Source organism: Coloeus monedula (genome assembly GCF_965178545.1).
Source record: "Coloeus monedula genome assembly, chromosome: 34".
Taxonomy (NCBI): Eukaryota; Metazoa; Chordata; class Aves; order Passeriformes; family Corvidae; genus Coloeus; species Coloeus monedula.
The window spans coordinates 1,641,477-1,663,984 of NC_138814.1; the positions used below are offsets into that span (position 1 = coordinate 1,641,477).

General features: G+C 63.2%; 4 protein-coding genes across 5 annotated transcripts in view; 2 read left to right on the forward strand and 2 right to left on the reverse strand.

Annotated features, from left to right (window-relative positions):
* Positions 1-1,040: 1,040 nt before the first annotated feature.
* ZBTB45 (zinc finger and BTB domain containing 45) lies at positions 1,041-6,182 on the reverse strand. Its single transcript, XM_082299825.1, has 3 exons — positions 6,163-6,182; positions 4,418-5,814; positions 1,041-2,252 (listed from the first exon to the last, which is right to left on the reverse strand). The coding sequence occupies exons 2-3, from the start codon at positions 5,361-5,363 to the stop codon at positions 1,891-1,893; spliced, it is 1,308 nt and encodes a 435-aa protein (XP_082155951.1). The 5' UTR covers positions 5,364-5,814; positions 6,163-6,182; the 3' UTR covers positions 1,041-1,890.
* An 8,122-nt stretch (positions 6,183-14,304) lies between these two features.
* On the forward strand, positions 14,305-16,045 carry LOC309583927 (uncharacterized protein). Its single transcript, XM_082299807.1, has 2 exons — positions 14,305-14,825; positions 15,320-16,045. The coding sequence occupies exons 1-2, from the start codon at positions 14,614-14,616 to the stop codon at positions 15,495-15,497; spliced, it is 390 nt and encodes a 129-aa protein (XP_082155933.1). The 5' UTR covers positions 14,305-14,613; the 3' UTR covers positions 15,498-16,045.
* Positions 16,046-16,256: 211 nt separating this feature from the next.
* The window catches only part of THAP7 (THAP domain containing 7), a 6,429-nt gene continuing 177 nt past the window's right edge, over positions 16,257-22,508 (forward strand). Inside the window, exons 1-6 of one of the 2 annotated variants that reach the window (XM_082299779.1) lie at positions 16,257-16,323; positions 16,796-16,875; positions 17,782-17,937; positions 18,608-18,748; positions 19,492-20,077; positions 22,296-22,508. The exon at positions 22,296-22,508 is cut by the window's right edge and continues 177 nt beyond it. In XM_082299779.1, the coding sequence (XP_082155905.1) occupies positions 16,796-16,875; positions 17,782-17,937; positions 18,608-18,748; positions 19,492-20,038 (924 nt within the window). In that variant the 5' untranslated portion in view covers positions 16,257-16,323 and the 3' untranslated portion in view covers positions 20,039-20,077; positions 22,296-22,508. The remainder of the gene's footprint in view (positions 16,324-16,795; positions 16,876-17,781; positions 17,938-18,607; positions 18,749-19,491; positions 20,078-22,295) is intronic. The other variant, XM_082299780.1, reaches the window with a different exon arrangement.
* The window catches only part of SLC27A5 (solute carrier family 27 member 5), a gene marked incomplete at its 5' end in the record, with an annotated part of 7,795 nt that continues 5,320 nt past the window's right edge, over positions 20,034-22,508 (reverse strand). Inside the window, 3 exons of the mRNA XM_082299873.1 lie at positions 20,034-21,227; positions 21,796-21,926; positions 22,358-22,455. Coding sequence (XP_082155999.1) covers positions 21,051-21,227; positions 21,796-21,926; positions 22,358-22,455 — 406 coding nt within the window. The 3' untranslated portion in view covers positions 20,034-21,050. The remainder of the gene's footprint in view (positions 21,228-21,795; positions 21,927-22,357; positions 22,456-22,508) is intronic.

The following is a 22,508-nucleotide window of genomic DNA, read 5'->3' on the forward strand; positions in this document are numbered from 1 at the left end:
GATGGGATCACTGGGGATTACTGGGATCACTGCAGGTCATTGGCATCACTGTGGGTCACTGGGAGCTCAGGGAGCACTGGGCAGGCACAGGGGATTACTGGGATCACTGGAGGTTACTGGGAGCACTGAAGAGGGACTGGGAGTGCTGGGCAGCAGAACTGGGCAGGGACAGGGGGCACTAAGAAGGGACTGGGAGAGTTGCGGGGTTGAACTGGGAGCACTGGGGAGTATAGCAAGGGGGTTACTGGGGACACTGGGAGTTACTGGGAGAGCACAGAGGATGGCTGAGAATGCTTGGAGGACACTGGTAGCTGCTGGGGGTGTTACTGGGAGGGCCCTGGGCAGCACTGGGACCAATGGCTGAGGGGCCCTGGGCACTGGTGGCCCCGGAGTGGTGTCCCCAGTGTCCCCCCCCACCTCCACCCCAGTGTCCCCTCATGTGATCCCAAGTCCCCTCCTGTCCCCCTCCACATCCCCAGTGTCCTCCTTGTCCCCAGCTGTGCCCTGGGGGCTTTGGGGGTCCCTGAGGATCGGGGTGGCACCCAGGGGGGACAGAGGACAGTGCTGCCCTGGTGGCCTTGGTGACACAGGGGGCCCTGCCAGGGTCCACAGGGGGATTTCTGAAGGAACCCTGACACGGCCTGTGGCTACTGCCACTCCTGTGGGGTGGCCACGGGGATGTGGGGTGGCCACTGGCACTCACAGACAATGGAAATGACCTGGGGACAACCCATGATGTGGGCAGTGACCTCTCCACGGTGGCCACAGGGACATGGAGTGGCCACTGGCACCCACGGCCGGTGTAAATGACCCAGGGAGGACATGGCCAGTGGCCACAGGGATGAGTTTGGTCCCTTGACCCGGCCAAGAGCTGCCATGGCCCTTCCTGGTGGCCACATGCCACCATTGAGCAGGGGACACATCACGGGGGCCATCAGTGGGGGGCAGATTTTAGGGTAAAAAATGGCAATAACAGCACCAGAAGGGCCATTGAACCCCCCACGTTCATTGTCACTGTTTGGGGGGGCAGGAGCCACGTGGTGGGGAGGGGCCAGGGGAGGGACCCCACGTCCTTCCAGGTGTCCATCCATGGCGGGGGTGGGGTCACAGTCACGGAGCCATGGAATGGTCTGGGGGAAAGGGACCTTCCACAGACACTTCCCAGCATGGGGCACGCCCAGCTTCTATGGAATGCCATTCCAGACCCTCACAGGCAGGAATTTCTCCCCAAAATTCCACCTCAATCTCCCTTTTTCCAGCCTGAAGCCACTCCCCATGTCCTGGCGCTCCAGGCCCTTGTCCAAAGTCCCTCCCCAGCTCTTGGAACCCCTTCAGGCACTGGAAGGGGCTCTGAGGTGTCCCAGGATTGTTCCCTTCTCCATGTGGGCCACCTCAACTCTGTCCAGCCCTCTGAGCACCTCTGTGGCCTCCTCTGGACTCATGGCGTGGTCCATCTGTCCAATCCCCGTGCCCAGCTCAGTTCCAGGATGTTCTGGGGGTGGCAGCAGGTCCATGATATCGTCACCCCCCACCGTGGGCATCCTAAAGAGCCACCAAACTTCCCGGGCTCCGTTCACCCTCCGTGACACCGTGTTGGCCATCACCAGCCTCCTCCTGGACTCCCACGTGTCTCAGCACAGTTTCCAGAGGATTTTCTCCGTGATCCTGGCACTGCTCGGAGCCCTGGGTGTTCCACATGTCCCTGTTCCAAAGGGGGTGTTCTGTTACCCTTCTCCTGTCACTGGGAACGTCCCCACAACTTCCCGAATCTGATGGAGAGCATCTCAGCCGCTTCCTCCAGGTCTCACCCCGGATGCTCCAACAGACCCACGGGCACAGAGGAGCCCCCAGGCCCACCCTCAAGGCCCTTCGAGGGGCAGGGACCCCCCCTCACGCCGTGTGAGTGGAGCCGGCACCCGCAGTGTCCGGACCCGGCCACGTGCTCAGTCCAGGTTCCGGTGGCGGCGGTGGCGGCCCTGGTGGAGGCCCCGGTGGGGGCACAGGGTGGGAGGCGGCAGCGTGGCGCTCCAGGAGGGTGCGGTGGGAGAAGCCCTTGGTGCAGAGGCGGCACTGGAAGCGCTCGGGGCGGTGTGTGCGCATGTGGACATTGAGGGAACTCTTCTGGGTGAAGCGTTTGCAGCAGACGCCGCACTGGAAGGCGCGGACGCCCGTGTGGGTCACCATGTGCTTGAGCAGGTAGTCCCGGAGAGAGAAGGAGCGCCAGCAGATGGAGCACTGGTGGGGCTTCTCGCCTGCGGAGACACAAACGTGGGGCAACTGGAGTCAGTATGGGTCAGCGTGGATTGATACAGGTCAGTGTGGGTCAACAGGGGTGAGTACAGGTTAGCGTGGATTGATACAGGTCAGTGTGGGTCAACAGGGGTGAGTACAGGTCAGCGTGGATTGATACAGGTCAGTGTGGGTCAACAGGGGTGAGTACATGTCAGCATGGATTGATACAGATCAGTGTGGGTCAACAGGGGTGAGTACAGGTCAGCATGGATTGATACAGGTCAGTGTGGGTCAACAGGGGTGAGTACAGGTCAGCGTGGATTGGTACAGGTCAGTGTGGGTCAACAGGGGTGAGTACAGGTCAGCATGGATTGATACAGGTCAGTGTGGGTCAACAGGGGTGAGTACAGGTCAGCGTGGAATTGGTACAGGTCAGTGTGGGTCAACAGGGGTGAGTACAGGTCAGCGTGGATTGATACAGGTCAACAGGGATCAATGTTGGTCAAACAAGGATCAATGTGGGTTAACACGGATCAATAGGGGTCAATGTACATCAATACAGGTCAATGTGGATCGATACGGGTCAACATGGGTCAGTGTGGGTCAAAAGGGGTCAACGTGGATTGATATGAGTTAACGTGGGTCAATGTGGGTCAAAAGGGGTCAACATGGATCAATGCAGGTCAACATGGGCCAAAATGGATCAATGTGGGTCAACATGGATCAATACAGGTCAACACGGATCGATACGGGTCAATATGGGTCAGTGTGGATCAACACGGATCCATACGGATTAGCATGGATCAACGCGGATAAACATAGATTGACAACGGTCAACACAGGTCAACATAGATCAAAAGGGGTCAGTGTGGATTGATACGGGTCAGCATGGATTGATACAGGTCCATGTGGGTCACCAGGGATCAACATGGATTGGAACAGGTCAACAGGGGTCAATGTGGATCAGCATGGGTCAACATAGATCAAAGTGGGCCAACATGGGTCAACGTGTGTCAAGATGGTCAACAGGTCAACAAGGATTGATATGGGCAAACATGGATCAAGATGGGTCAACATGGATCAGTACAGGCCAACATGGATCAATACAGGTCAATATGGGCCAACACAGATCAACATGGGTCAACAAGGATCAACAGAAGTCAACACGGGTCAACAGAGTCAAGATGAGTCAATGTGGATTGATATGGGCCACCATGGATCATCGTAGGTCAACATGGAGCAACACAAGTTCACCAGGGTCAGCACGGATTAACACGGAGTGATGAGAGTTAATGGATCAACATGGATCAAAAGGGAACAATGCGTATTGGGGAGGGTCACCATGGGTCAACAAACCAAGATGGGTCAACATGGAGCACCACGGACCAACATGGGTCAATGTGGGTGAACACAGGTGAGCAGTGGGTCAGCACAGAGTGACCTGGGACATCATGGATCCACCCAGGTCTGCGTGGGCCAAAATGGATCAACGTGAAGAGATGTGAGTCAAAATGGATCAACAAGGGTCAATGTGGATCAACGGGGTGAACGTGGGCCACCATTGGTCCAGTGAAGCCTCCAGCAGAGGCCAGTATGGGTCTGTACAGATCAGTGTGGGCCAACATTGGTCAGCACAGGTCAACATGGGTCAGCACAGGCCAACATGGGTTGGAACAGGCCAACATGGGTCAGCACAGACCAGCACGGGTTGGAACAATCCAACATGGGTCAGCACAGACCAGCACGGGTTGGAACAATCCAACATGGGTCAGCACAGGCCCGTGTGGGTCCATACAGGCCAACATGGGTCAGCGCAGGCCAACATGGGTCTGTTCAGGCCAAAGTGAGTCAACATTGGTCACTACAGGCCAACATGAGTCAGTATAAGCCAGCACAAGTCAGTACAGGCCAATGTGGGTCAACACTGGTGAGGACAGGCCAACATGGGTCAGCACAGGCCAGCCCTGGTCAGTACAAGCCAACATGGGTCAACATTGGTCAGCACATGCCAACGTGGGTCAATGGGGCTCAAGCGAGCGACAGGCATTGACACGACCAGAAGGGACTGATCCAGGTCATCACGGATTGGTGCAGGACACCAGCACGAGTCACACGAGATCCACGTGTGTCACCACAACCCCTGCCCTGCCCTCCCCATCACGGCCCCCGTGAGCCCCCTGCTCACCTGAGTGGATGAACATGTGCTTGGTGTAGTTCTTGCGGGAGCTGAAGCTCTTCTGGCAGTGGCCGCACTGGTAGGGGGGCTGGGGGCCGCGGGGGGGCCCGGCCGGGGGCGCTGGGGGGACCGTGGGGACAGTGCCCCCCTCCACACCCACCTCGTAGGGCGGTGGCAAAGGCGGGGGGGGCCCAAACCCGAAGCTGTCCCCCCCCAGCGCCTCCCGGCCACGCTCGGGCCCAAAGGCGCCGCCGCCGTCGTCGCTGGGCCAGGGCGGCAGAAAAGCGTCGGGAAAAACCTCGGGGGCTCCAAAAAACGGGGGGTCCGGGGCAGGGAAGGGTGGGGGGGCCACACCTGGGGGAACAACACCTTCCTGGGCCCCCCCTTCATCCTCTGCCTCCTCCTCCTCCAACTCCTCCTGCTCCTCCTTGAGTGCCGGCGCCAGGCGCAGCGGCTGCCGCTGTTTGCGGCTGTGGCCGCTCGGCACCGGCTCCGAGAGGCTCTCGAGCTCCGGAGGTGGCCCAGGGGGTGACACCAGCGGTGGCCCTGGCACCTTGTGGGGCGGGGGCAGCACGGCGGGGCCGCGGCTCTGCGAGATGATCTGGGTGCACTCGTCGATGACCGTCTTGATCTGCAGCACCGAGGCGGCCGTGAGGATGTGCAGCGCCTCCGACTGGGCCACCACGAGGCTGCCGCTGTACAGGAACTCCACGAGCTGGCGCACGGCCGCCGAGGGCACCACGGGCGGCACCTCGATGGCCGAGTGGCCCAGCAGCAGCTTGTCGTGGAAGAAGGGGCTGCCGGCGGCCAGGACGCAGCGGTGGGCGCGCAGCGAGGCCTCGCGGATCCGCACGGTGACGTCGCAGAACTGCCCGGCCACGCGCTGCCCGTTGAGCGTCTCCAGCAGGGAGCGGCTGAAGTTCTGCAGGTGGATGTAGTGCACGGCCTCCGGCATGGCCGCGGGGACACGGGGATGGTGGGGAGAGAGGGACACGGGGATGGTGGAGACAATGGGGACGGGGGATGGTGGGGATGGTGGGGGTGGAGGGAAGAGAGGGGACACGGGGATGGTGGGGATGGAGGGACACTGGGATGGTGGCGAGAGAGGGACACTGGGATGGTGGGGAGAGAGGGACAGGGGGACACGGAGATGGCAGTGACAGCAGGGACACGGGAATGGCCGGGGATGGTGGGGGTAGCAGGGACAATGGGGACACAGGGACGGCGTGGACACGGGGACAGTGGGGACAGTGGGGACAGTGGGGACACCGGGATACCGGGAACAACAGGGACACTGGGACGACAGGGACAGCAGGGACACCGGGATGGCGGGAACGCTGGGATGGTGGGGACACGGGGACACGGGGCCGGTGGGGACACCGGGACGGCGGCGAGGCTGGCAGTACCTGGGGAAACAGAGGCGGGGCTGGGGACGTTCCACGGGGTGTCACCGGGGGCGGGGAACATCGCCGGGGGCGGGGGACAGCCCCTGTGACGTCACTAGGGCGTGGGGACATTGATGGGGACACGGGCGGAGACGGGGGACACCGCGTGTGACGTCACCACGCGCCGTGGACAGCGCCGATGACATCACGGGGGGCCTAGGGGCACCGGGCGGGATGTTCCCGACCTGTCACGACAGCCGGAACCACCCAACCCAATTCCTCCCCCTCCCTGGACCTCTCGGGATCTCCCGACCCGACCCTTTCCCCCCCAGCCCCAAACCCCGGGACCCCCCGGCCCCTCCCCCACACCTCGCTCCTGCTCCCGCCGCCGCCGCCGCTCTCTGACGTCACTTCCGCCAGACCGGACCGGAAAGCGACTGTGGACCATAGAGAGTGGCGCAGCGCGCCCCCAGCGCGCCCCCCTCTCCGCCATAGAGACGGGGAGGAGCGGCCAGGGGCGGATATCGCCCCCTGGCGGGCGGGGGATTCCGCAGGGTCGCGGTTCCTTACGGCTCATCCATAGGGACCCCCGGGAGCGGGATCCTCCTAGGGACCGCAGTGGCCCCATAGACCCCCACAGGGATCCCCATAGGGACTCCAAGAGGTCTCGAGACTCCTACAGACCCTTATGGGGCCTGCACTACAGACCCCAATAGGGCTGCAGACCCTTATAAACCCCCATAGGGACCTGCAGGGTCAGGACCTTTCGGCGACCCCCACAGAGACCTCAATAAGGCTAGAGACCCCTATAGACCCCCAGAGGGACCCCCATGGAGCAGGACCACCCTACAGACCCTCATAGGGACCTCCCCCTACAGACCCCTATAGACCCACACAGGGGCCCCAACAGAGCTGGAGACCCCTAATGACCCTCCCAGGTATGCCCATGGGGCCTGGAGTCCCCCACATGTCCCCCAGGGGATCCCCATAGGGCCTGGATCCCCTGCAGATCCCCCTGGGGACGCCAAAATGTCTGGAGAGCTTTATAGGGACCCCCATGGGGATTCCAATAGAGCTATATAGGACCCCTACAGACCCCCCACAGGGACCCCCATGGGGACCTCAGTGGGGTTGGAGACCTCCCGTCAATGTCTACAGGGATGCCCATAAGGTCTGGACTCCCTATAGATTCCATAGGCATGGATCCTGTAGGTATCCCTGTAGGGCTGGTATGCCCGATAGACCCCCTCAGGGATCCAGATATACCCCCCAAGGATCCCCTGTAGACCCTTCAGGGATCCCTGTAGAGCTGGCATCCCCTACAGACCCCCCAGGGATCCATATAGACCCCATAGGGTCAAACTGGCCCCTGTTGGCCTGTGTTAGTCTGTGCTCCCCCATGTTCCTTGAGCCGTGTTGGCCCACGATGGTCAGTCCATGTTGATCCATGTTGACCCACGTTGATTCCTCTTGGTCCGTGTCGATCCGTGTTGATCCCTGTTGATCCATGTTGACACACACTGATTCCTGTTGACTCCTGTGGATCCATGTTGATCCATGTTGGCCCCTGTCACTCTGCTCTGCTCCATTTTGACCCACGTAGACCGACCTTTGTCCATCCAGGTTGATCTGTGTCACTCCGTGTTGACTCACGTTGGTCCAGGGTTTGAGCTGGGGAACTGTGGGGTTTGAGCTGTGTTGGCCTGTGCTGACCAGTGTCACTCCATGTTGACTTCTGTCCCTCTGTGTGGACCTGTGTCATTCCATACTGACCCACGTTTGTTGGGATGTGTTGACTCTTGTGTTGACTCACATTGATCCATGTTGATCCATGAGTTGACCCACGTTGACCCACATCAATCCATATTGATCTGTCTGTTGACCCACATTGATGCATGTTGATCCCTGTGCTGACCTACATCAATCCATGTTGATCCATGTTGGCCCACATTGATCCATGTTGATCCTTGTGCTGACCCACATTGATCCATGAGTTGACCCACATTGATCCACGTTGATCCATGAGTTGACCCACATTGATCCATGTTGGTCCCTGTGCTGACCCACATTGATCCATGTTGCTCCATGAGTTGACCCACATTGATCCATGTTGACCCCCATTGATCCATGTTGACCCCACATTGATCCATGTTGATCCATGGTGGCCATGTTCCTGCTGAGCTGATTTGACCCACATCACCGTGGATTAACCTGTGTTGACCCATGCTGACCTCTGCTGGTCCAGGCTGTTGGGCAGCGTTGACGCATGGTGACCTGTGTTAACCCACATCGATCCATGCTGGCCCATGTTGATCCCTGGTGTCCCGTGTGGACCAGTGTTGACCCATGTCACTCCATGTCTCTCCTTGTTGACCTCTGTTGACCAGTGTTGACCCATGCTGACTCACGGTGATCCACATCGATCCCCGTTGTCTTATATTGACTTGACCCATGCTGAGCCATGTTGAGCCGTGTTGACCTGTGTCACTCTGTGTCTCTCCAGGCTGACCTGTGTTGACCCGTGTCACTGCATGTTCTCTCCATGTTGACCGTTGTTGACCTGACCCATGTTGACCCATGCTGACCGGTTGCACTCCGTGTCTCTCCGTGTTGACCAATGATGACCTGACCCATGTTGACCCATGTTGACCAGTGTAACTCTGTGTCTCTCCATGTTGACCAATGTTGACCTGACCCATGTTGACCCGTGTTGACCCATGTTGACCCATGTGGACCAGTGTCACTCCATGTCTCTCTGTGATGATGGATGTTGACCTGACCCATGTTGACCAGTGTAACTCTATGTCTCTCCATGTTGACCCCACTGTACAGGTGACCCCAGCAATGACCCCTTGTACGACTCCATGGCGCCCCCGGGTGCAGCTGCTGCCCCCTCTGTCCCATCCAACCCCAGCCCACGCAGGGGGTCAGTCACTCACATGACGTCACCGAGTGCCATCTCCACCATGACATCACACGCAGCACTGTGACATCACCGCTGGTCCCATGCCCTGCTCCCATCACAGCCGGCACCATGAAATCACAGGTGACATCACAGATGACATCACTGTGGTTCCCACTAGCCCAGCATCCCTCCCTTGGGTGGCTCCCGAATTCTGGGGGCCCTGGGTTGGTGTCCCAAAACCTGCATGCCCTCGGGCAGGGGTGACACCCTAATTCCACTGTGCCCTGGGACACCTGTCCCCTGGGCGAGAACAGCGGTGACACCCGAATTCCGGGTGCCCTAGGACACCTGTGTCCCCTCAGGTGAGGGCAACAACAGAATTTTGGGGTGGTCTGGGACAACTGTGTCCCCTTGGGTGGGGGTGACACCTGAATTCCAGGCTGTCCAGGGACACCCATGTCCCCTGGGCAAGGGTGACACTGGAATTGCAGGGTGTCCTAGGACGCTGTGTCCCCTGGGGCAGGGGTGACACCCTAATTTCACTGTGCCCTGGGACACCTGTTCCCTGGGCGAGGACGGGGGTGGCACCCAAATTCGGGTGCCCTGGGACACCTGTGTCCCCTTGGTGAGAGTAACACCTGAATTCTGCTGTGCCCCGGGACACCTGTCCCCTGAGTAAGGGTGAGGGTGACACCCAAATACTGCTGTGCCCTGGGACACGTCCCCAGCAGGGATGACACCGAAATTCCGGGATGCCCTGGGAAACCTGCGTCCCCTGGGCGAAGACAGCGGTGACACCCGAATTCCGGGTGCCCTGGGGCGGTGCCCCGAAACCTGTGTCCCCCCGGGCGAGGGCGGGGGTGACACCGGCTCTTGGAGCCGATGGAGCCGAACGGACCCGCCCGGACATCGGGCCCGGGGGGTGGGCGGGCTCTGTCCCCTCCCCGCGGGTACAGCCCGGGGGAGGGACGCGGTGCCACACGCGGGTCCTCCCGTGCCCGCGGCGGGGGTGGCACCGGGAGCGCCCCGGCCCCGCGTCCCACGGGCTCGGCGGCCACAGGTGAGGGACGCAGGGTCCGGAACCAACCAGGGTGGGCAGGGGACCCCCCCCACCTCAGGGTGGGCAGGGCACCCAACCCCCCTTCCCAGGGTGGGCAGGGGACCCCGGAGTCCGGGCACCCCCGACCTTCCCCCTACAACAAAGGGACCCGAGCCCACCCGGAGCTGGGGGGGGGGGGTGGAGGGGGGGGACCCCAGCCTGGGGCTGATGCGGTTTTGGGGGGGAGGGGGTTATTGTAGGGTCTCTCCAAGGTCTCTGTTGCTCCAGAGCCCCCCCGGTTTGTGCCATGATGGACACGGGGGACAGTGGACGACGCGGCGCCCCCCGGCTGGCACAGGTGAGTGGGGGACCCCCAGGTGAGTGGGGGGACCCCCAGATGAGGGCGGGAGACACAGGGATGGAGTGGAGGGGACGCAGGTGATGCGGTGGGGAGAACGCAGGGATGGGGTGGGGGGGCTCGGGTGATGGTGGGGACCCCCAGGCACCCGGGGAAGCCTCGACCCCAACTGGGAGGGTCCCAGGGGGTGGAGGAGTGCAGGGGTCCAGGCGTTTGTGGGCTCCCGGCCCCGCCTTTGGCTGGGGAGCCCCGGCGCCCCATCCACGGCCCCCCTGGCCCCCCGCCAGCCCCCGGCCTGGAATTGGGACACGGGGCGGGGACAGGGACACAGCGGCCGCGAGCCCTTGGCGCCCCTCCCCCCCCGTGGGAACGGACACATCCCCCCCATCCCGCCCCCGCTCCCCCGACCCCCCAAACTACTCCCCCGAGGGGACCTGTGAATGTTCATTCCCCCCAAGCACTCTGAGGGGGTCCCCGGATTCCTGGGACCCCCTGGACATCTGGGTCCCTCCGGACTCCTGGGACCCCCAAACATCTGGGACTCTCCAGACCCCTGGGGCCCCCCAAGCATGCTCCTCATCCTCCCCCGGACTTTGGGATCCCCCCAAACCTACAGGACACCCCGGATTCCTGGGAACCTCCTGGACCCCTGGGCCCCTCGAACTCTGGGGATCCCCCAGACTTTGGGACCACCTCGGACTCCCGGGACCCCCAACACCTGGGACCCCCCCAAGGACCTGCGACCCTCCTGGACTCTGAGACCCCTCAAACACCTGGGACCCCCCAGACATCTGCCCCACCCCCCCAAACTTTGGGACTCCCTGGGTATTTGGGACCCTCCGGACACCTGGGAGTCCCAGAATCCTTGTGACCCCCTGGACACGTGGGGTCCCTCAGACCCCTGGGATTCTCTGGACCCCCAGGAAACCCCGGACATCTGGGAACCCCTGAACACCTGGGACCCCTCGGATTCCTGGGAACCTCGAATTCTTTGGACACCCCAGACTTTGGGAGTCCCTCGGACCCCTGGCACCCCCAGCACCTGGGACCCCTCAGACTTTAGGACTCCTCTGGTCCCCTGCGACCCCCTGGATTTTGGGTCCCCCCAAAATTTGTCCCCCCCTCCCCCCCGCAGGCCCAGCACCGCCGGGAGCTGGAGGAGGAGCTGCGGGACCTCAGCAGCCAGGTGGGCGGGGCTTGCAGGGAGGGGCGGGGCCAGCATCTGTCAGTCACAGAATGCCCCGCCTCTTGCTGAGGAGGGGGTGGGGCAGATGACTGTCAATCACCCAGGTGGGCGGGGCACGGGCCCACCTGTAACTATGGGGGCAGAGCTTGGAGCTGTCCATCACCTGGGGGCGGGGCCTTCCACCCAGAGGCGTGGTCTGGGGCTGTCAATCACCCCCTGCCCAACCAGGTGGCGGCACTGGGGCGGAGCCTGGCGGCAGAACGTGGGCGGAGCCTGATGGAGGGCGGGGCCCTGAGGGCGTTGGAGATCGCGGTGGGCGGAGCCCAGGCACGAGTGGGCGGAGCCTGTCGGGCGCTGGACAGGGCCAATGAGCGCCTGCGCCTGCAGCAGGTGGGCGGGGCCGGGGGTCTGAGGGGGCGGAGCCTCTGACAGGGGTGTGGTTAGAGGGGGCATGGCCTGTGGGGAGGCGGGGCTTAAAAGTGTGGGTGGGGCATGGGCAGGGGTGTGGCATGGGAGGGGGAGGAGCCTCTGGCAGGGGGTGTGGCTGAGGTGGGGCAAAGAGGGTGTGGTCAGGGGTGTGGCCTGTGAAGGAGGTGGGGCTTATGAGAACAGGCAGAGCTCTTTGGAGGGTGGGTGGGGCTGTGGGGGGGAGGGGCCTGAGGGGGTGGAGCCCATCATGGGCGGAGTCAGGGTGTGGGTGTGGCCATGATGGGGCTAAAGGGGGCGTGGTCTGAGGGTTGTGTGGCTGTGAATGAGTGGTGGAGCAGAGGGCAGGGCCAGGTGTGTGGGCGTGGCCTGTCCCAGAGCCCTCCCCTCTGCAGGAGGCGGGGCAGCTGCTGTGGGCGGAGCTGGAGGCCGCTCGTGCTGCCAAGGCGGGGGCGGAGCTCCGGGCACAGGAGGCGGAGTCTCGGTGCCTGGCCCGAGGGGTGGAGCTGGAGCAGCTGCGGCAGGTGGGCGGGGCTAAGACGAGGGGCGGAGCTTAGTGCAATGGGTGGGGCTATTGCAGCTGTGGGTGGGGCTAAGGACCAAGGGGGTGGGGCTATTGCAGCTGCGGGTGGGACTAAGGACCAATGGGGTGGAGCTATTGCAGCTGCGGGTGGGACTAAGGACCAATGGGGTGAGGCTATTGCAGCTGTGGGTGGGGCTAAGGAATAATGGGGTGGGGCTATTGCAGCCTATGGGCGTGGCTATAGTGGTGGGTGGGGCTAGGACAGAGGGCGTGGCTCGGGGGGTGTGTCCATGCTGGCCCTGCCCACAGGCGGTGCGGGCGGCCCAGCATTCCCGGCGCCGGGCGGAGCAGGAGCGCGACCACGTGGCTGCAAAGGTGGGCCACGCCCCCCGCCCCAGGTGAGCATGGCCGCGCCCCCTCCCTGGCCACGTCTCCTTCCATAGTCCCCTATAGTCCCAATGTTCCCTATAGCCCCTATAACTCCCATGTGTCTCTGTAGCCCCCATCTCTCCCCTATAGCTCCTATACGTCCCTGTGGCCCCTATAAGTCCCCTATGGATGTGTCCCCTATAGCCCCTATATGTCCCTACTGTCCCCACGTGTCCCCTATAGCCCCCATGTCCCCTACAGCCCCCATGCTGGGGACCCCGGGGGGCTGCAGGCGGCGCTGGAGGAGCTGCGGGAGCACAACCGGGGCCTGCGGGAGCACCTGAAACAGCGGCTGGGCCAGGTGGGGACCCGGGGGACACCTATGGGGACATGGGGGGGCACGGGGAGCAGCGGCGGGGGGCGGGTGGGTGACGAGAGGTGCCCATGGAGTGTCTGGGGGGTGGTGACAAGCAGGCACCTGTGGGGGCAGGGGGGCACCTGCGGGGGGAGGTGGGCAGGTGAGGGTGCCGTGGGTGCACCTTTGGGTCCACAGGGACCGTGTGGGTGCCATGTGGGTGCCATGGGGACAGGTTCGGGCTCTGACCCCCCTTTCCCGCAGGTGGAGGAGCTGCGGCGGGCGCTGGTGGCCGCGGGCATGCGGGCACGGGAGGCGCAGGGGGCGTGGGCCCGGCTGGCACAGGAGCAGCGGCTGCTGCGGGAGCGGCTGCAGCACCCCCGGGACCCCCCTGCGCCCCCCGAGCCCGCCCTGCGCGCCCGCTGCGCCCACCTGCAGGAGCTGCTGCAGCGTGAGGCAGGGTCAGCGGGGACGGGGGGCACGGGGGGCACCCGGAGGGCCCCAAGGTGGTCCCCAGATGGTCCCAGCGTGATCCAGGGTGGTGTTGGGTGGTGCCAGGGTGGTCCCAGAGAGTCCTGGGGTGACCCAGGGTGGTCCAGGGGGATCTTGGGGTGGCACCAAGGTGGCCCAGGGTGGCTCAGGGGAGTCCAAGGTGACCCAGGGATTTCCCATCGTGGTTCAGGTGACCTTGGGTGGTCCAGGTTGATTCAGGGTGACCCAAGGGTGGTCTTGGATGGTCCCGGGGTGGTCCCCAGATATCCCAGGACAGCCCTATCCCACATGTGTCACCAGCCATGGGTCACTCTGTGAGTGACGTGGGGTGACATGGGTGTCCCCTGGTGACAAGGTGCGGGTGACCCTGTCCTGGGTGGCCGAGGGTCCTTCTGTGGGTCCCTCTGTGGGTCACTCCCTGGGTGACACAGGTGTCCCCTGGTTGCAGGGCGCGGGTGGCCCTGTCCCGGGCCGCGCGTGTCACCAGCCGGCGCCTGCGAGTGTTGGTGGCCGAGGCGGAGGAGCAGCGGCTGCTGGGGGAGCGCTACCGGCTGCAGGTGGGGACAGCACCCACTGTCACCCATTGTCACCTGCTGCCACCGTGTGTCCCCTTCTGTCACCCACTGTCACCTCCTGTCACCGCCTGTCTCTCCCTGTCACCTTGTGTCACCATGTGTCACCTTACGTCACCACACATTATCGCCTGTCACCCTCTGTCACCATGTGTCACCTCCTGTCATCACCTGTCACCCTCTGTCACCTCCTGTCACCTCCTGTCAGCCCCTGTCAGCAGCCCACGTCACCTGCTGTCACCTACTGTCACCCTCTGCCCCCTTCTGGCATCCTCTGTCACTTGTCTCCCCCGTTACTTCATGTCACTCTCTGTCATCCTGTCCTCCTCCGTCACCCTGTCACCCTCTCTGTCCTCCTCCGTCACCCTGTCACCCCCATTATCTCGTGTCACCTCCTGTCGCCCCTGTCACCCTGTCACCCTCTCTGTCACCCTCTGTCCCCCTCTGTCACCTGTCACCCCCATTATCTCATGTCACCCCCATCACCCCTGTCACCCTGCAGCCTCCCTGTGCCCCCACGTGCCCACGTCCCAACACCCGATGGCACCACGTCCCTGTGTCACCTGGGCCCCATGTCCCATATCCCCCTGTCCCTATGTCCCCAGTGTCCCCAGTGTCCCTCTGTCCCCTTCAGGCCCGTGCCAGCGAGGCCGCAGGCCGGCTCCTGGCTGACCAGGTGGCCGCGGTGGCCGCGGGGACGGCCCAAGCGCTGGCCCAGGGCCACCACCTGCGCCGGGAGCTCGAGGACATCGGGGACGGGGCCGCGGCCACCGCCCGACATGTGGCCGTGCTCAGGACACGCCTCAGGTGGGGACAGTCCCCTGTGGGCCCCTATAGACCCCATGGGCTTGTTATGGGGTGGGGGGGGCTCTCTAGGGGTTCTGTGGGGTTAATGGGATATTGCGGGGTTCTATGGGGGCTCTACGGGGTTTATGGGATATTGGGGAGTTCCATGAAGGTTCTGGGATGCTGGGGGTCCCCAGGGGAGCTCTATGGGTTTATGGGATGTTGGGGTTCTCCGGGGAGGTTATAGGATTGGGAATCTCTATAGGAGCTCTCTGTGGGGTTACGGGATGGGGGAGGGCTCTATGGGGGTTCTGGGATCCTGGGGGTCCCCTGGAGGGTTCTATGGGGTTTATGGAATGGGGGGCTCCATGAGGGCTGTCTGGGATATTGGGGGTCCCCAGGAGGGCTCCATGGAGTTTATGGGGTGTTGGGGTTTATGGGCTATTGGGGGCTCTATGGGATTTATGGGATGTTGGGGGTGTCTGGGGGTCTCACCACCCCTCGGTGCCCCCCAGGTGTGACCCCATGAACCTGTCCCGCACGGTCCGGCGGATGCTGCGGGATGGGGACGACGACTCCGAGGACAGTGGGGACAGCGAGGACAGCGGGACGCCCCCTGCCACCCCCCTCGAACCTGCCCCCGGCGCCTGGGGGGGCCTCGGCCCAGCCCCCAGCACTGGGGGAACCCCTTGAATCCCCCGGGACCCCAAAGCCCGCCCAGGGCCCCCCCTCTCGTGGGGGGGTTTTTGGAGGGGCTGTTTTTTGTTGGGGGGAGGGTCCCCAACTCATTAAAGTGCCTTCGAGAGGGTCTCGCTCTTGAGTGGCCCTGGAGGACTTGGGGGGGTCCCAAAATCCCCCGAGCCCATCTGGGTTGGGATCGAACCACGCCCCAAAACACAGTTTGGGGATCCCTTTTGGGGGATCCCCCCTTCCCGTGCCACAGTTTGGGGCTGCTTGAAAATATTCTGGAGTCGCAGGTTGGGGGGAGCTTGAAAGCCCTCAAATCCCCCAGAAGCTGTCGGGGGGTGGGCCTCAAAACCATCTTTACACCAATTAGGGGGTGCTGAAACCCCTCAAAACCCCCCGAGACCCCCCAAAACCCGCTGGGGGGGATCCCAAAACCCTCTTTACCCCGATTGGGGGGGTTGAAACCCCCTAATAAACCCCCATAATCCCTCCAAACCCCCCACAGTCTGGCCGGCGGGGGGGAAAAAACCCTTTTTACCTCAACTGGGGGCGGTGAAAGCCCCCAAAAGCCCCCAAAAGCCCCCAAAAGCCCCCAAAGGCCGTGGGGAGGGGCCGCGGAACGCCCGCGGTGGGGGCGGGGCTTGAATGGTTAATGAGGTAAGGGCGCGACCCCGTCGGCCAATAGCAGCGCGGGATGCAAATGAGGCGCGGCTCGGGGGCGGGGCGGGGAGGGCGGGTGTGGGGTGGGTGTGCGGGGGTTGTTCTCGCGGAGTTGCAGAGTCTCGCGAGAGTTCAGGGAAGGCCGCGGCGGCGGCGGGATGGGAGCGACGAGGTGGGGCCGGAACGGGGCGGGGGGGGAAAAGGGGGAAAAATGGGGAAAAGGTGGGAAAAGGGGCGGCCTGCGATGGGGAGAGAATACGGGGAGGGGGTTCCGACTACTGGGGGGAGATGTCAGGTCCCGGGAGGGGCGGTGGTGGGGGAGAGGGGAGACAGGCCCCGGGTGGGGGGAAATGGGGGGACACACACGGGGATGGTGTCCCCCCGTGGGAGGGGGACGACGACACGGCGGGGAGGGGTCCGGCCGTGGTGGGGAGGGGTCCGGCTGTTGGAGGGGGGTCCGGCCTCGGAGAAGGTGGGGGGGGGCACGGCGAGTGAGATCCGACCAAGGGCGGGGGCCCCGGGTGGATTTTGGGGCTGAAGCCACGGGGGTTTGCAGGGTGTCTGGGCTGGTTGGGTGGCGCGGAGGAAGCGTGGAATTTTGGGGAGGGGGCGTCTCGGCCCTGTGACACCCTCCCTTCCCCCAGATGCCCCGTCACTGCTCCGCCGCCGGCTGCTGCACCCGGGACACCCGCGACACCCGCGGCCGAGGCATCTCCTTCCACCGGTGGGTGCCCCCCGAGACCCCCGGGGCAGGGACACCACCCCCCCTGAGCAATGGGCTGTCCCACCTGTCACCCCCCCCGAGCAATGGGCTGTCCCACCTGTCACCCCCCGCTTAGCAATGGGCTGTCCCACCTGTCACCCCCCCCGAGCAATGGGCTGTCACAGGCGTGCGCGTCCCCTCCCGTAGCAATGGGCTGTCCCAGCTGTCACAGGTGTGCGTCCCCCCTTAGCAATGGACTGTTCCAGGTGTGTGTTCCCCCTTCAACAATGGGCTCTCCCAGGTGTGCGAGTTCCCGCTCTCCCCCCGTTTTTTAGCAATGGGCTGTCCCAGCTGTCACCCCCGCCTTAGAACGGGCTGTCCCAGGCGTGTCCCCCTCGCTTAGGAATGGGCTGTCCCAGGTGTGTCTCTTCCCCCCCCCCCATTTGTGGGATGGCTCAGCCCTGTGCCCTTTAACAGGACCTGCCTGGATCGTTCCATTTCCAGGTGCGTGGGGGGAGGAAGGTGTCATTCAGCTCTGCAGAAATGGGGTCAGGTGTGTGGGGGGAACTGCAGCCTCGCAGCTCACCTGTGTCACCTGTGTGACCTGTGTCACCTGTGTGACCTGTGTCCCCCCATCCTGTGTCTTCCCTGTGTCCCCCCATGCCTGTCATGACCCTCTGTGACCTCTGTCCCCCCGTTGTCCCTCCATACCCCTTGTCCCTCCCATAACCCACGTCCTCCCCTGTGACCTGGGTGCCCCCCGTCTCCCCTCTGTATGACCTGTGTCCCCCCATGTCCCCATCCTCTCGTGTCCCCTCACGACCTGTGTGCTCCACGTCCCACTTCCCCCCATATCTCTCTTTTTCTCCCCATGTCCCCTCCCACTCCTGTGTCCCTCTGTCCCTCCCATGTCCCCGTATCCCCCAGGCTGCCCCGGAAGGACGACCCCCGCCGGGTGCAGTGGCTGGAGAACAGCCGGCGCCGGGACCCCTCGGGCGAGGGCCGCTGGGACCCCACCTCCAAATACATCTATTTCTGCTCCCAGCACTTCGAGAGCTCCTGCTTCGAGGTAGTGGGCTACAGGTGAGGCCGGGGGGCTGCAGGTGGGGCTCCAGGTGAGATCCAGGCTCCAGGTGAGGCTCCAGGGGCTATGGATCACCCTGACGTTCTCCTGTGAAGGGTTTTGGGGCTCATCCCCCCCCCCCCCCAGACCCTTGAACCTTCCCTGGAATTTGGGGGCACCCCAAGGACGTGCCCCAAGGTGTTTGGGGCCACCCAGGGACTCCCAGCAAGGGATGGGGACACCTCAGGGACCCCCAGCAAGGAGTTGGGGACACCCCAGGGGATCCCCTGTGATGTGTCAGGGACACGCCAGGGAACTGGGGACACCTCAGGGTGTCCCAAAGACCCCCCTGTGAAGTATTGGGGACAACCCAGGGACCCTCCTCTGACCCCAGAGATGCCTCGTGAGGGGTTGGGGACACCCCAGGGCCCTGGGGGTGCCGGAGCACCTTGAGGGACCCCCCCCCCCCCCCCCAGAGCCCCCTCCCCATTTCCCCTTGCAGGCCACGGACTGCCCAGGTATTTCAGGAATCCCCTCAGGGATTTTTAGGTGCCCCAGGATCTTCCCTGGAGCTTGGGGGGCTCCCAGGACATTCGGAGGCTTCACCCTGAAGACTCTTGACTTAAAGGACCTCCTGGGGATCCCCCCCAGGTTTTGGGGTCCCCCCTGAACCCTGTTTTCCCCCCGCAGTGGCTACCACCGCCTCAAGGAAGGGGCTGTTCCCACCGTCTTCGCCGTGGGCCCCTCGCGGCCCCCCCGGACCCCCAGGCCGAAGCCCCCCCCGGCCGACAGCGACCCCCCGAAGCCCCTCCGGAACGCCCGGAAGTGGAAGTGAGTCCTGGGGGGCTTTGGGGGGTTCAGGGGAGAACGGGGCTCCCTGGTTTATTCCCAGCACAGGCAGAACCCTCCGCTCTTCCCTGCTGGACCCTGCGGGACCCCCAGACCTCTCCCACCCCTGGGACCCCCCATTCCCCACCAGACCCCCATTGTCCCCTGACCTTTCCCACCCCCAGGACTCTCCTTGACCTCTGGGTGGTCCTGCAGGCTTTTGGGGGCCTCACAGGGTAATGGGGCTCCCCAGTTTATTCTCCATGTGGATGGGACCCCCCCATCCCTGCTGGACCCCTTTCCTCACCAACCTTTCCCATTCCCCAGGACACCCAATTCCCTCCCGACCTCTCCCACCCCGGGGACTTTCCTGCACCTCTGGCTGCTCTGGGGGGGCTTTGGGGGGCTCTGCAGGATAAGAGAGCTTCCCTGCTTTTTCTTGGAATAGGTGGGAACCCCCCCACCCATCCCTTCTGGATTCCCTGTTTCCCGCCCAGCATCTCCTGCCCCCCGTGGCCCCCCACCATCCCTGTCAGACCCGTGTTTCCCCCCGACCTCTCCCAACTCTGGGACACCCATATCCCCTCTGGATTCCCTGTTGCCCCCCACATCTGCCACCCCCAGGACTCCCCATTCCCTCCTGGCCTCTCCCACCCCTCAGGGCTCTCCGGTACCTTCTGATGCTCTGGGGGCATGTTGGGGGGCACTGCAGGATGACAGCTCTCCCCTCTTTCCTCTCCCCACAGACGGGACCCCCTCCCATCCCCGCCGGCCCCCCCGTTCCCCTCCGACGTCTCCTGCTTCCCGCGGGACACCAAAGACCCCGGCCCCCCCCCGGCCGGTGACCACGGCGGTGTCCCGGCGCTTCCCGGCCCCTCGGGCGCCATCCCAGAGACCCTTTTGGTGGCCACGGGTGACGAGGAAGCCACGACCACTCCGGCTCTGCCCGAGGGAGCCCCCCCGGCCCCCGCAGCCCCCGCGGGACCCCCAGGACCCCCGTCCCCGTCGCTGTTCATGCTGCGGCTGCCGCCCCGCGCCGGATCCTACATCCAGAGCGAGCACAGCTACCAGGTGGGAAGCGCCCTGCTCTGGAAGCGCCGCGCCGAGGCCGCGCTCGACGCCCTGGACAAGGCCCAGCGGCAGCTGCAGGCGGGAAAACGGCGGGAGCAGCGGCTCCGGCTGCGCCTGGCCGAGCTCCAGAGGGAGAGAAGGGGCATCCCGGAGCCGCGGCGGAGCCCCAAGGATCCCCCGGGGCTGGTGGAGGTGGAGCTGCTCGGAGACGGAGGACACTGAGGAATTCCTGGTTCTCCGAGGCTTGGCCACGGCAGGAAGGTTTGTAAATAAAGATTTCACCTTTTCTATGCGGAACTTGTGGGAATCTGTGGGAATTCATGGAATTTCTAGAAGTTTTAGGGAGAAATTCTCCAGTGAGGGGCTGGAATAGAATTCCAGGTCGTGCCCGGACTTTAGACAAGGAGGGACGGGATAAGGAAAAGTGGAGTCACCCTGGAAGTGGGGAGATTTAGGGGGGATATTGGGAAGAAATTCTTCCCTGTGAGGTTGGTGAGGAGCTGGGATGGAATTCCCAGGGAAGCTGTGGCTGCCCCATCCCTGGAAGTGTCCAAGGCCCGGCTGGATGGAGCCCGGAGCAACCTGGAATAGTGGAAGGTGGCAGGGGGTGGGACTGGATGGGCTCTAAGGTCCTTCCAACCCAAACCATTCAGTGATTTCATAAATCGAGGGGGTGGCTCGTGTGTGGAGCAGGCAGCAGGACGGTGTCCCTGTCACGTATCTGGCACAAATCGGCTCTGTCGGTGTCGGTGAAGCCCCGGTGGGAGCTGGGAAGGGCAGGAGAAGCCGATGCTGTCATGGGGGTGTGAGATGTGGGGGATCCCAGCCACTCCCTGGGTCGGTTTGGAGAGGAATAAATGGGATTTGTTCCAGATCAGAGCCCAGGGCGGGAGTAGGACAAGGTTGTGTGGGCTCCAGATCAAACAAGGACAGACATCTTTATCCCCACACCAGGGATTTGGGGCATCATCTGCCCCTTCCAGAAGGGAAAATGAGGGAGTCCAATCCCCAAAAATGGCCCAGCACCCAAAGAATGGGAATTAAGGGTTTAATTTCCACAGCATGGAGGTGCTGGGGCGGGATAACACCAACCCATTGCCCTCCTCATGCTCCGACCTGGTTAAAACCTCCCTGAAGGAAACCCAAAGTGCTTGATTAGCCCCAAATTAGCCTTTGCTAATTACCCCGAGGCTGTCAGCGCCCTGGGGCCACTGTGGAGCCCCCAGAAGAGCCGCTACAGACTGAGCTTCATGTCCCGGATGGCGGCGAAGGTGTCGGGGGTCAGCGGCACGTAGGATTTCCGGGCGTTGTCGCGGAAGAACAGGCGGTCCCGGATGACACTGGGGTCAAAGCCTTCCTTGACCAGGTTGCTCTTGCACTGCTTGAACGTCCCCGTGATCTCCAGAGCGTCCTGGGGACAGGGATTTTGGGACTGGGGGACCTCGAGGCCATGCCCAGGTGCCACTGTGGGAAGCGGCGACCTTGGCATTGCTAGCGCGGAATTGCAGGTGGTGTCATCAGAACTGGGGGATGCACGGGTGTCTTTGGCATGGGGTGGCCTCCGTTGGCACAGGGTGGCCACCACTGTCATGGGAAAGGGGGGACCTCGACACTGTCATCAGGAGAGTGGAATGATGCCATCATTGGCACAGGGTGACCCTGGTGTTGATAGTGAGTGACTGTCACCAGGAATGGATGGATGGTGCCACCAACAACAGGGTGACTCCCCCCCACTGTCACCAGGGGAGCCCCAGCGCCGTTACTGGCACGGGGTGACCGGCGCCATCATGGGAAACCGGGGGGACACCAATGCCATGATTGGAACTGGGTGAGCTCTACGGTCCACTCCAACCCAAACCATTCCATGATTTCACCCTGCCGTGACTGGGTGCTACCGTGCTGGATCACCCTCATCCGAGGGCCAACCCCAGCACCCCAAAGACCCCTGGAGCCCCCCAGGGTGGGTGGGTCCCACTGACCTGGATCCGGATGAATTGGGGGGCGGCGTAGGCGGGCAGTGTGTCCCGCGTGAAGGTGTAGAGTTTGTCACCATCGAAGGTGGCCCCATCCTTGAGGCGCACGGCGGCCATGCCACAGCGTCCCTCACACCCTGCAAACATCGCCTGGGGTCACTTGGGGCAACCACATCTCCTTGGAGTCTTCTTGAGGCCCCCATGGCTCTTGGGGAGGCTGTTGTGTGGCCAAACTTGTTTTGGGTCGGTCTGTCCCACTTTTGGCACTGTAGAGGCCGCTGGGATGGTGGTGGATGATGCTGGGTGCTCATTTTGGGTGAATGCTTCCTATTTTTGCCTCCTTTGTGGCCACGTGGACCCACCTCAGCAGCTGAAACTTGCTTTGGGCAACCAAGTCACATTTTAACTTTTTTTGGGGATCCTTGGGCTGTCGTGGGGGATGTTTTGGGCTCAAAACAACTCTGGATGTTAAAAGTCCCTTTTTAACCTTCCTGGTGGCTGCTCAGACCACCTGGGGACACGTCACCCACCTCAAACACCCCCAGGTCCTTATTTTGGTGGGACTCACCTGGCACAGCCACGCCGTAGACGTTGACCTCCTGGATGAAGCTCACCAAGGCCAGCGTGGCCTCCACCTCTGTTGTGGCCACGTTCTCCCCTTTCCAACTGGGGAGGAGAAGGGACGGAGCTGTGAGGGGGGATTCGGGCTGGCACCAGCC

Bases quoted from the DNA above. Each gene is read 5' to 3' on its own strand.
- LOC309583927 (XM_082299807.1), top strand. From the start codon at position 14,614: ATGTCCCCAGTGTCCCCAGTGTCCCTCTGTCCCCTTCAGGCCCGTGCC. The intron at 14,826-15,319 runs GTGGGGACAGTC...GGTGCCCCCCAG, and splicing joins GTGCTCAGGACACGCCTCAG to GTGTGACCCCATGAACCTGT.
- ZBTB45 (XM_082299825.1), bottom strand. From the start codon at position 5,363: ATGCCGGAGGCCGTGCACTACATCCACCTGCAGAACTTCAGCCGCTCC. The intron at 2,253-4,417 runs GTGAGCAGGGGG...GTGTCTCCGCAG, and splicing joins GCACATGTTCATCCACTCAG to GCGAGAAGCCCCACCAGTGC.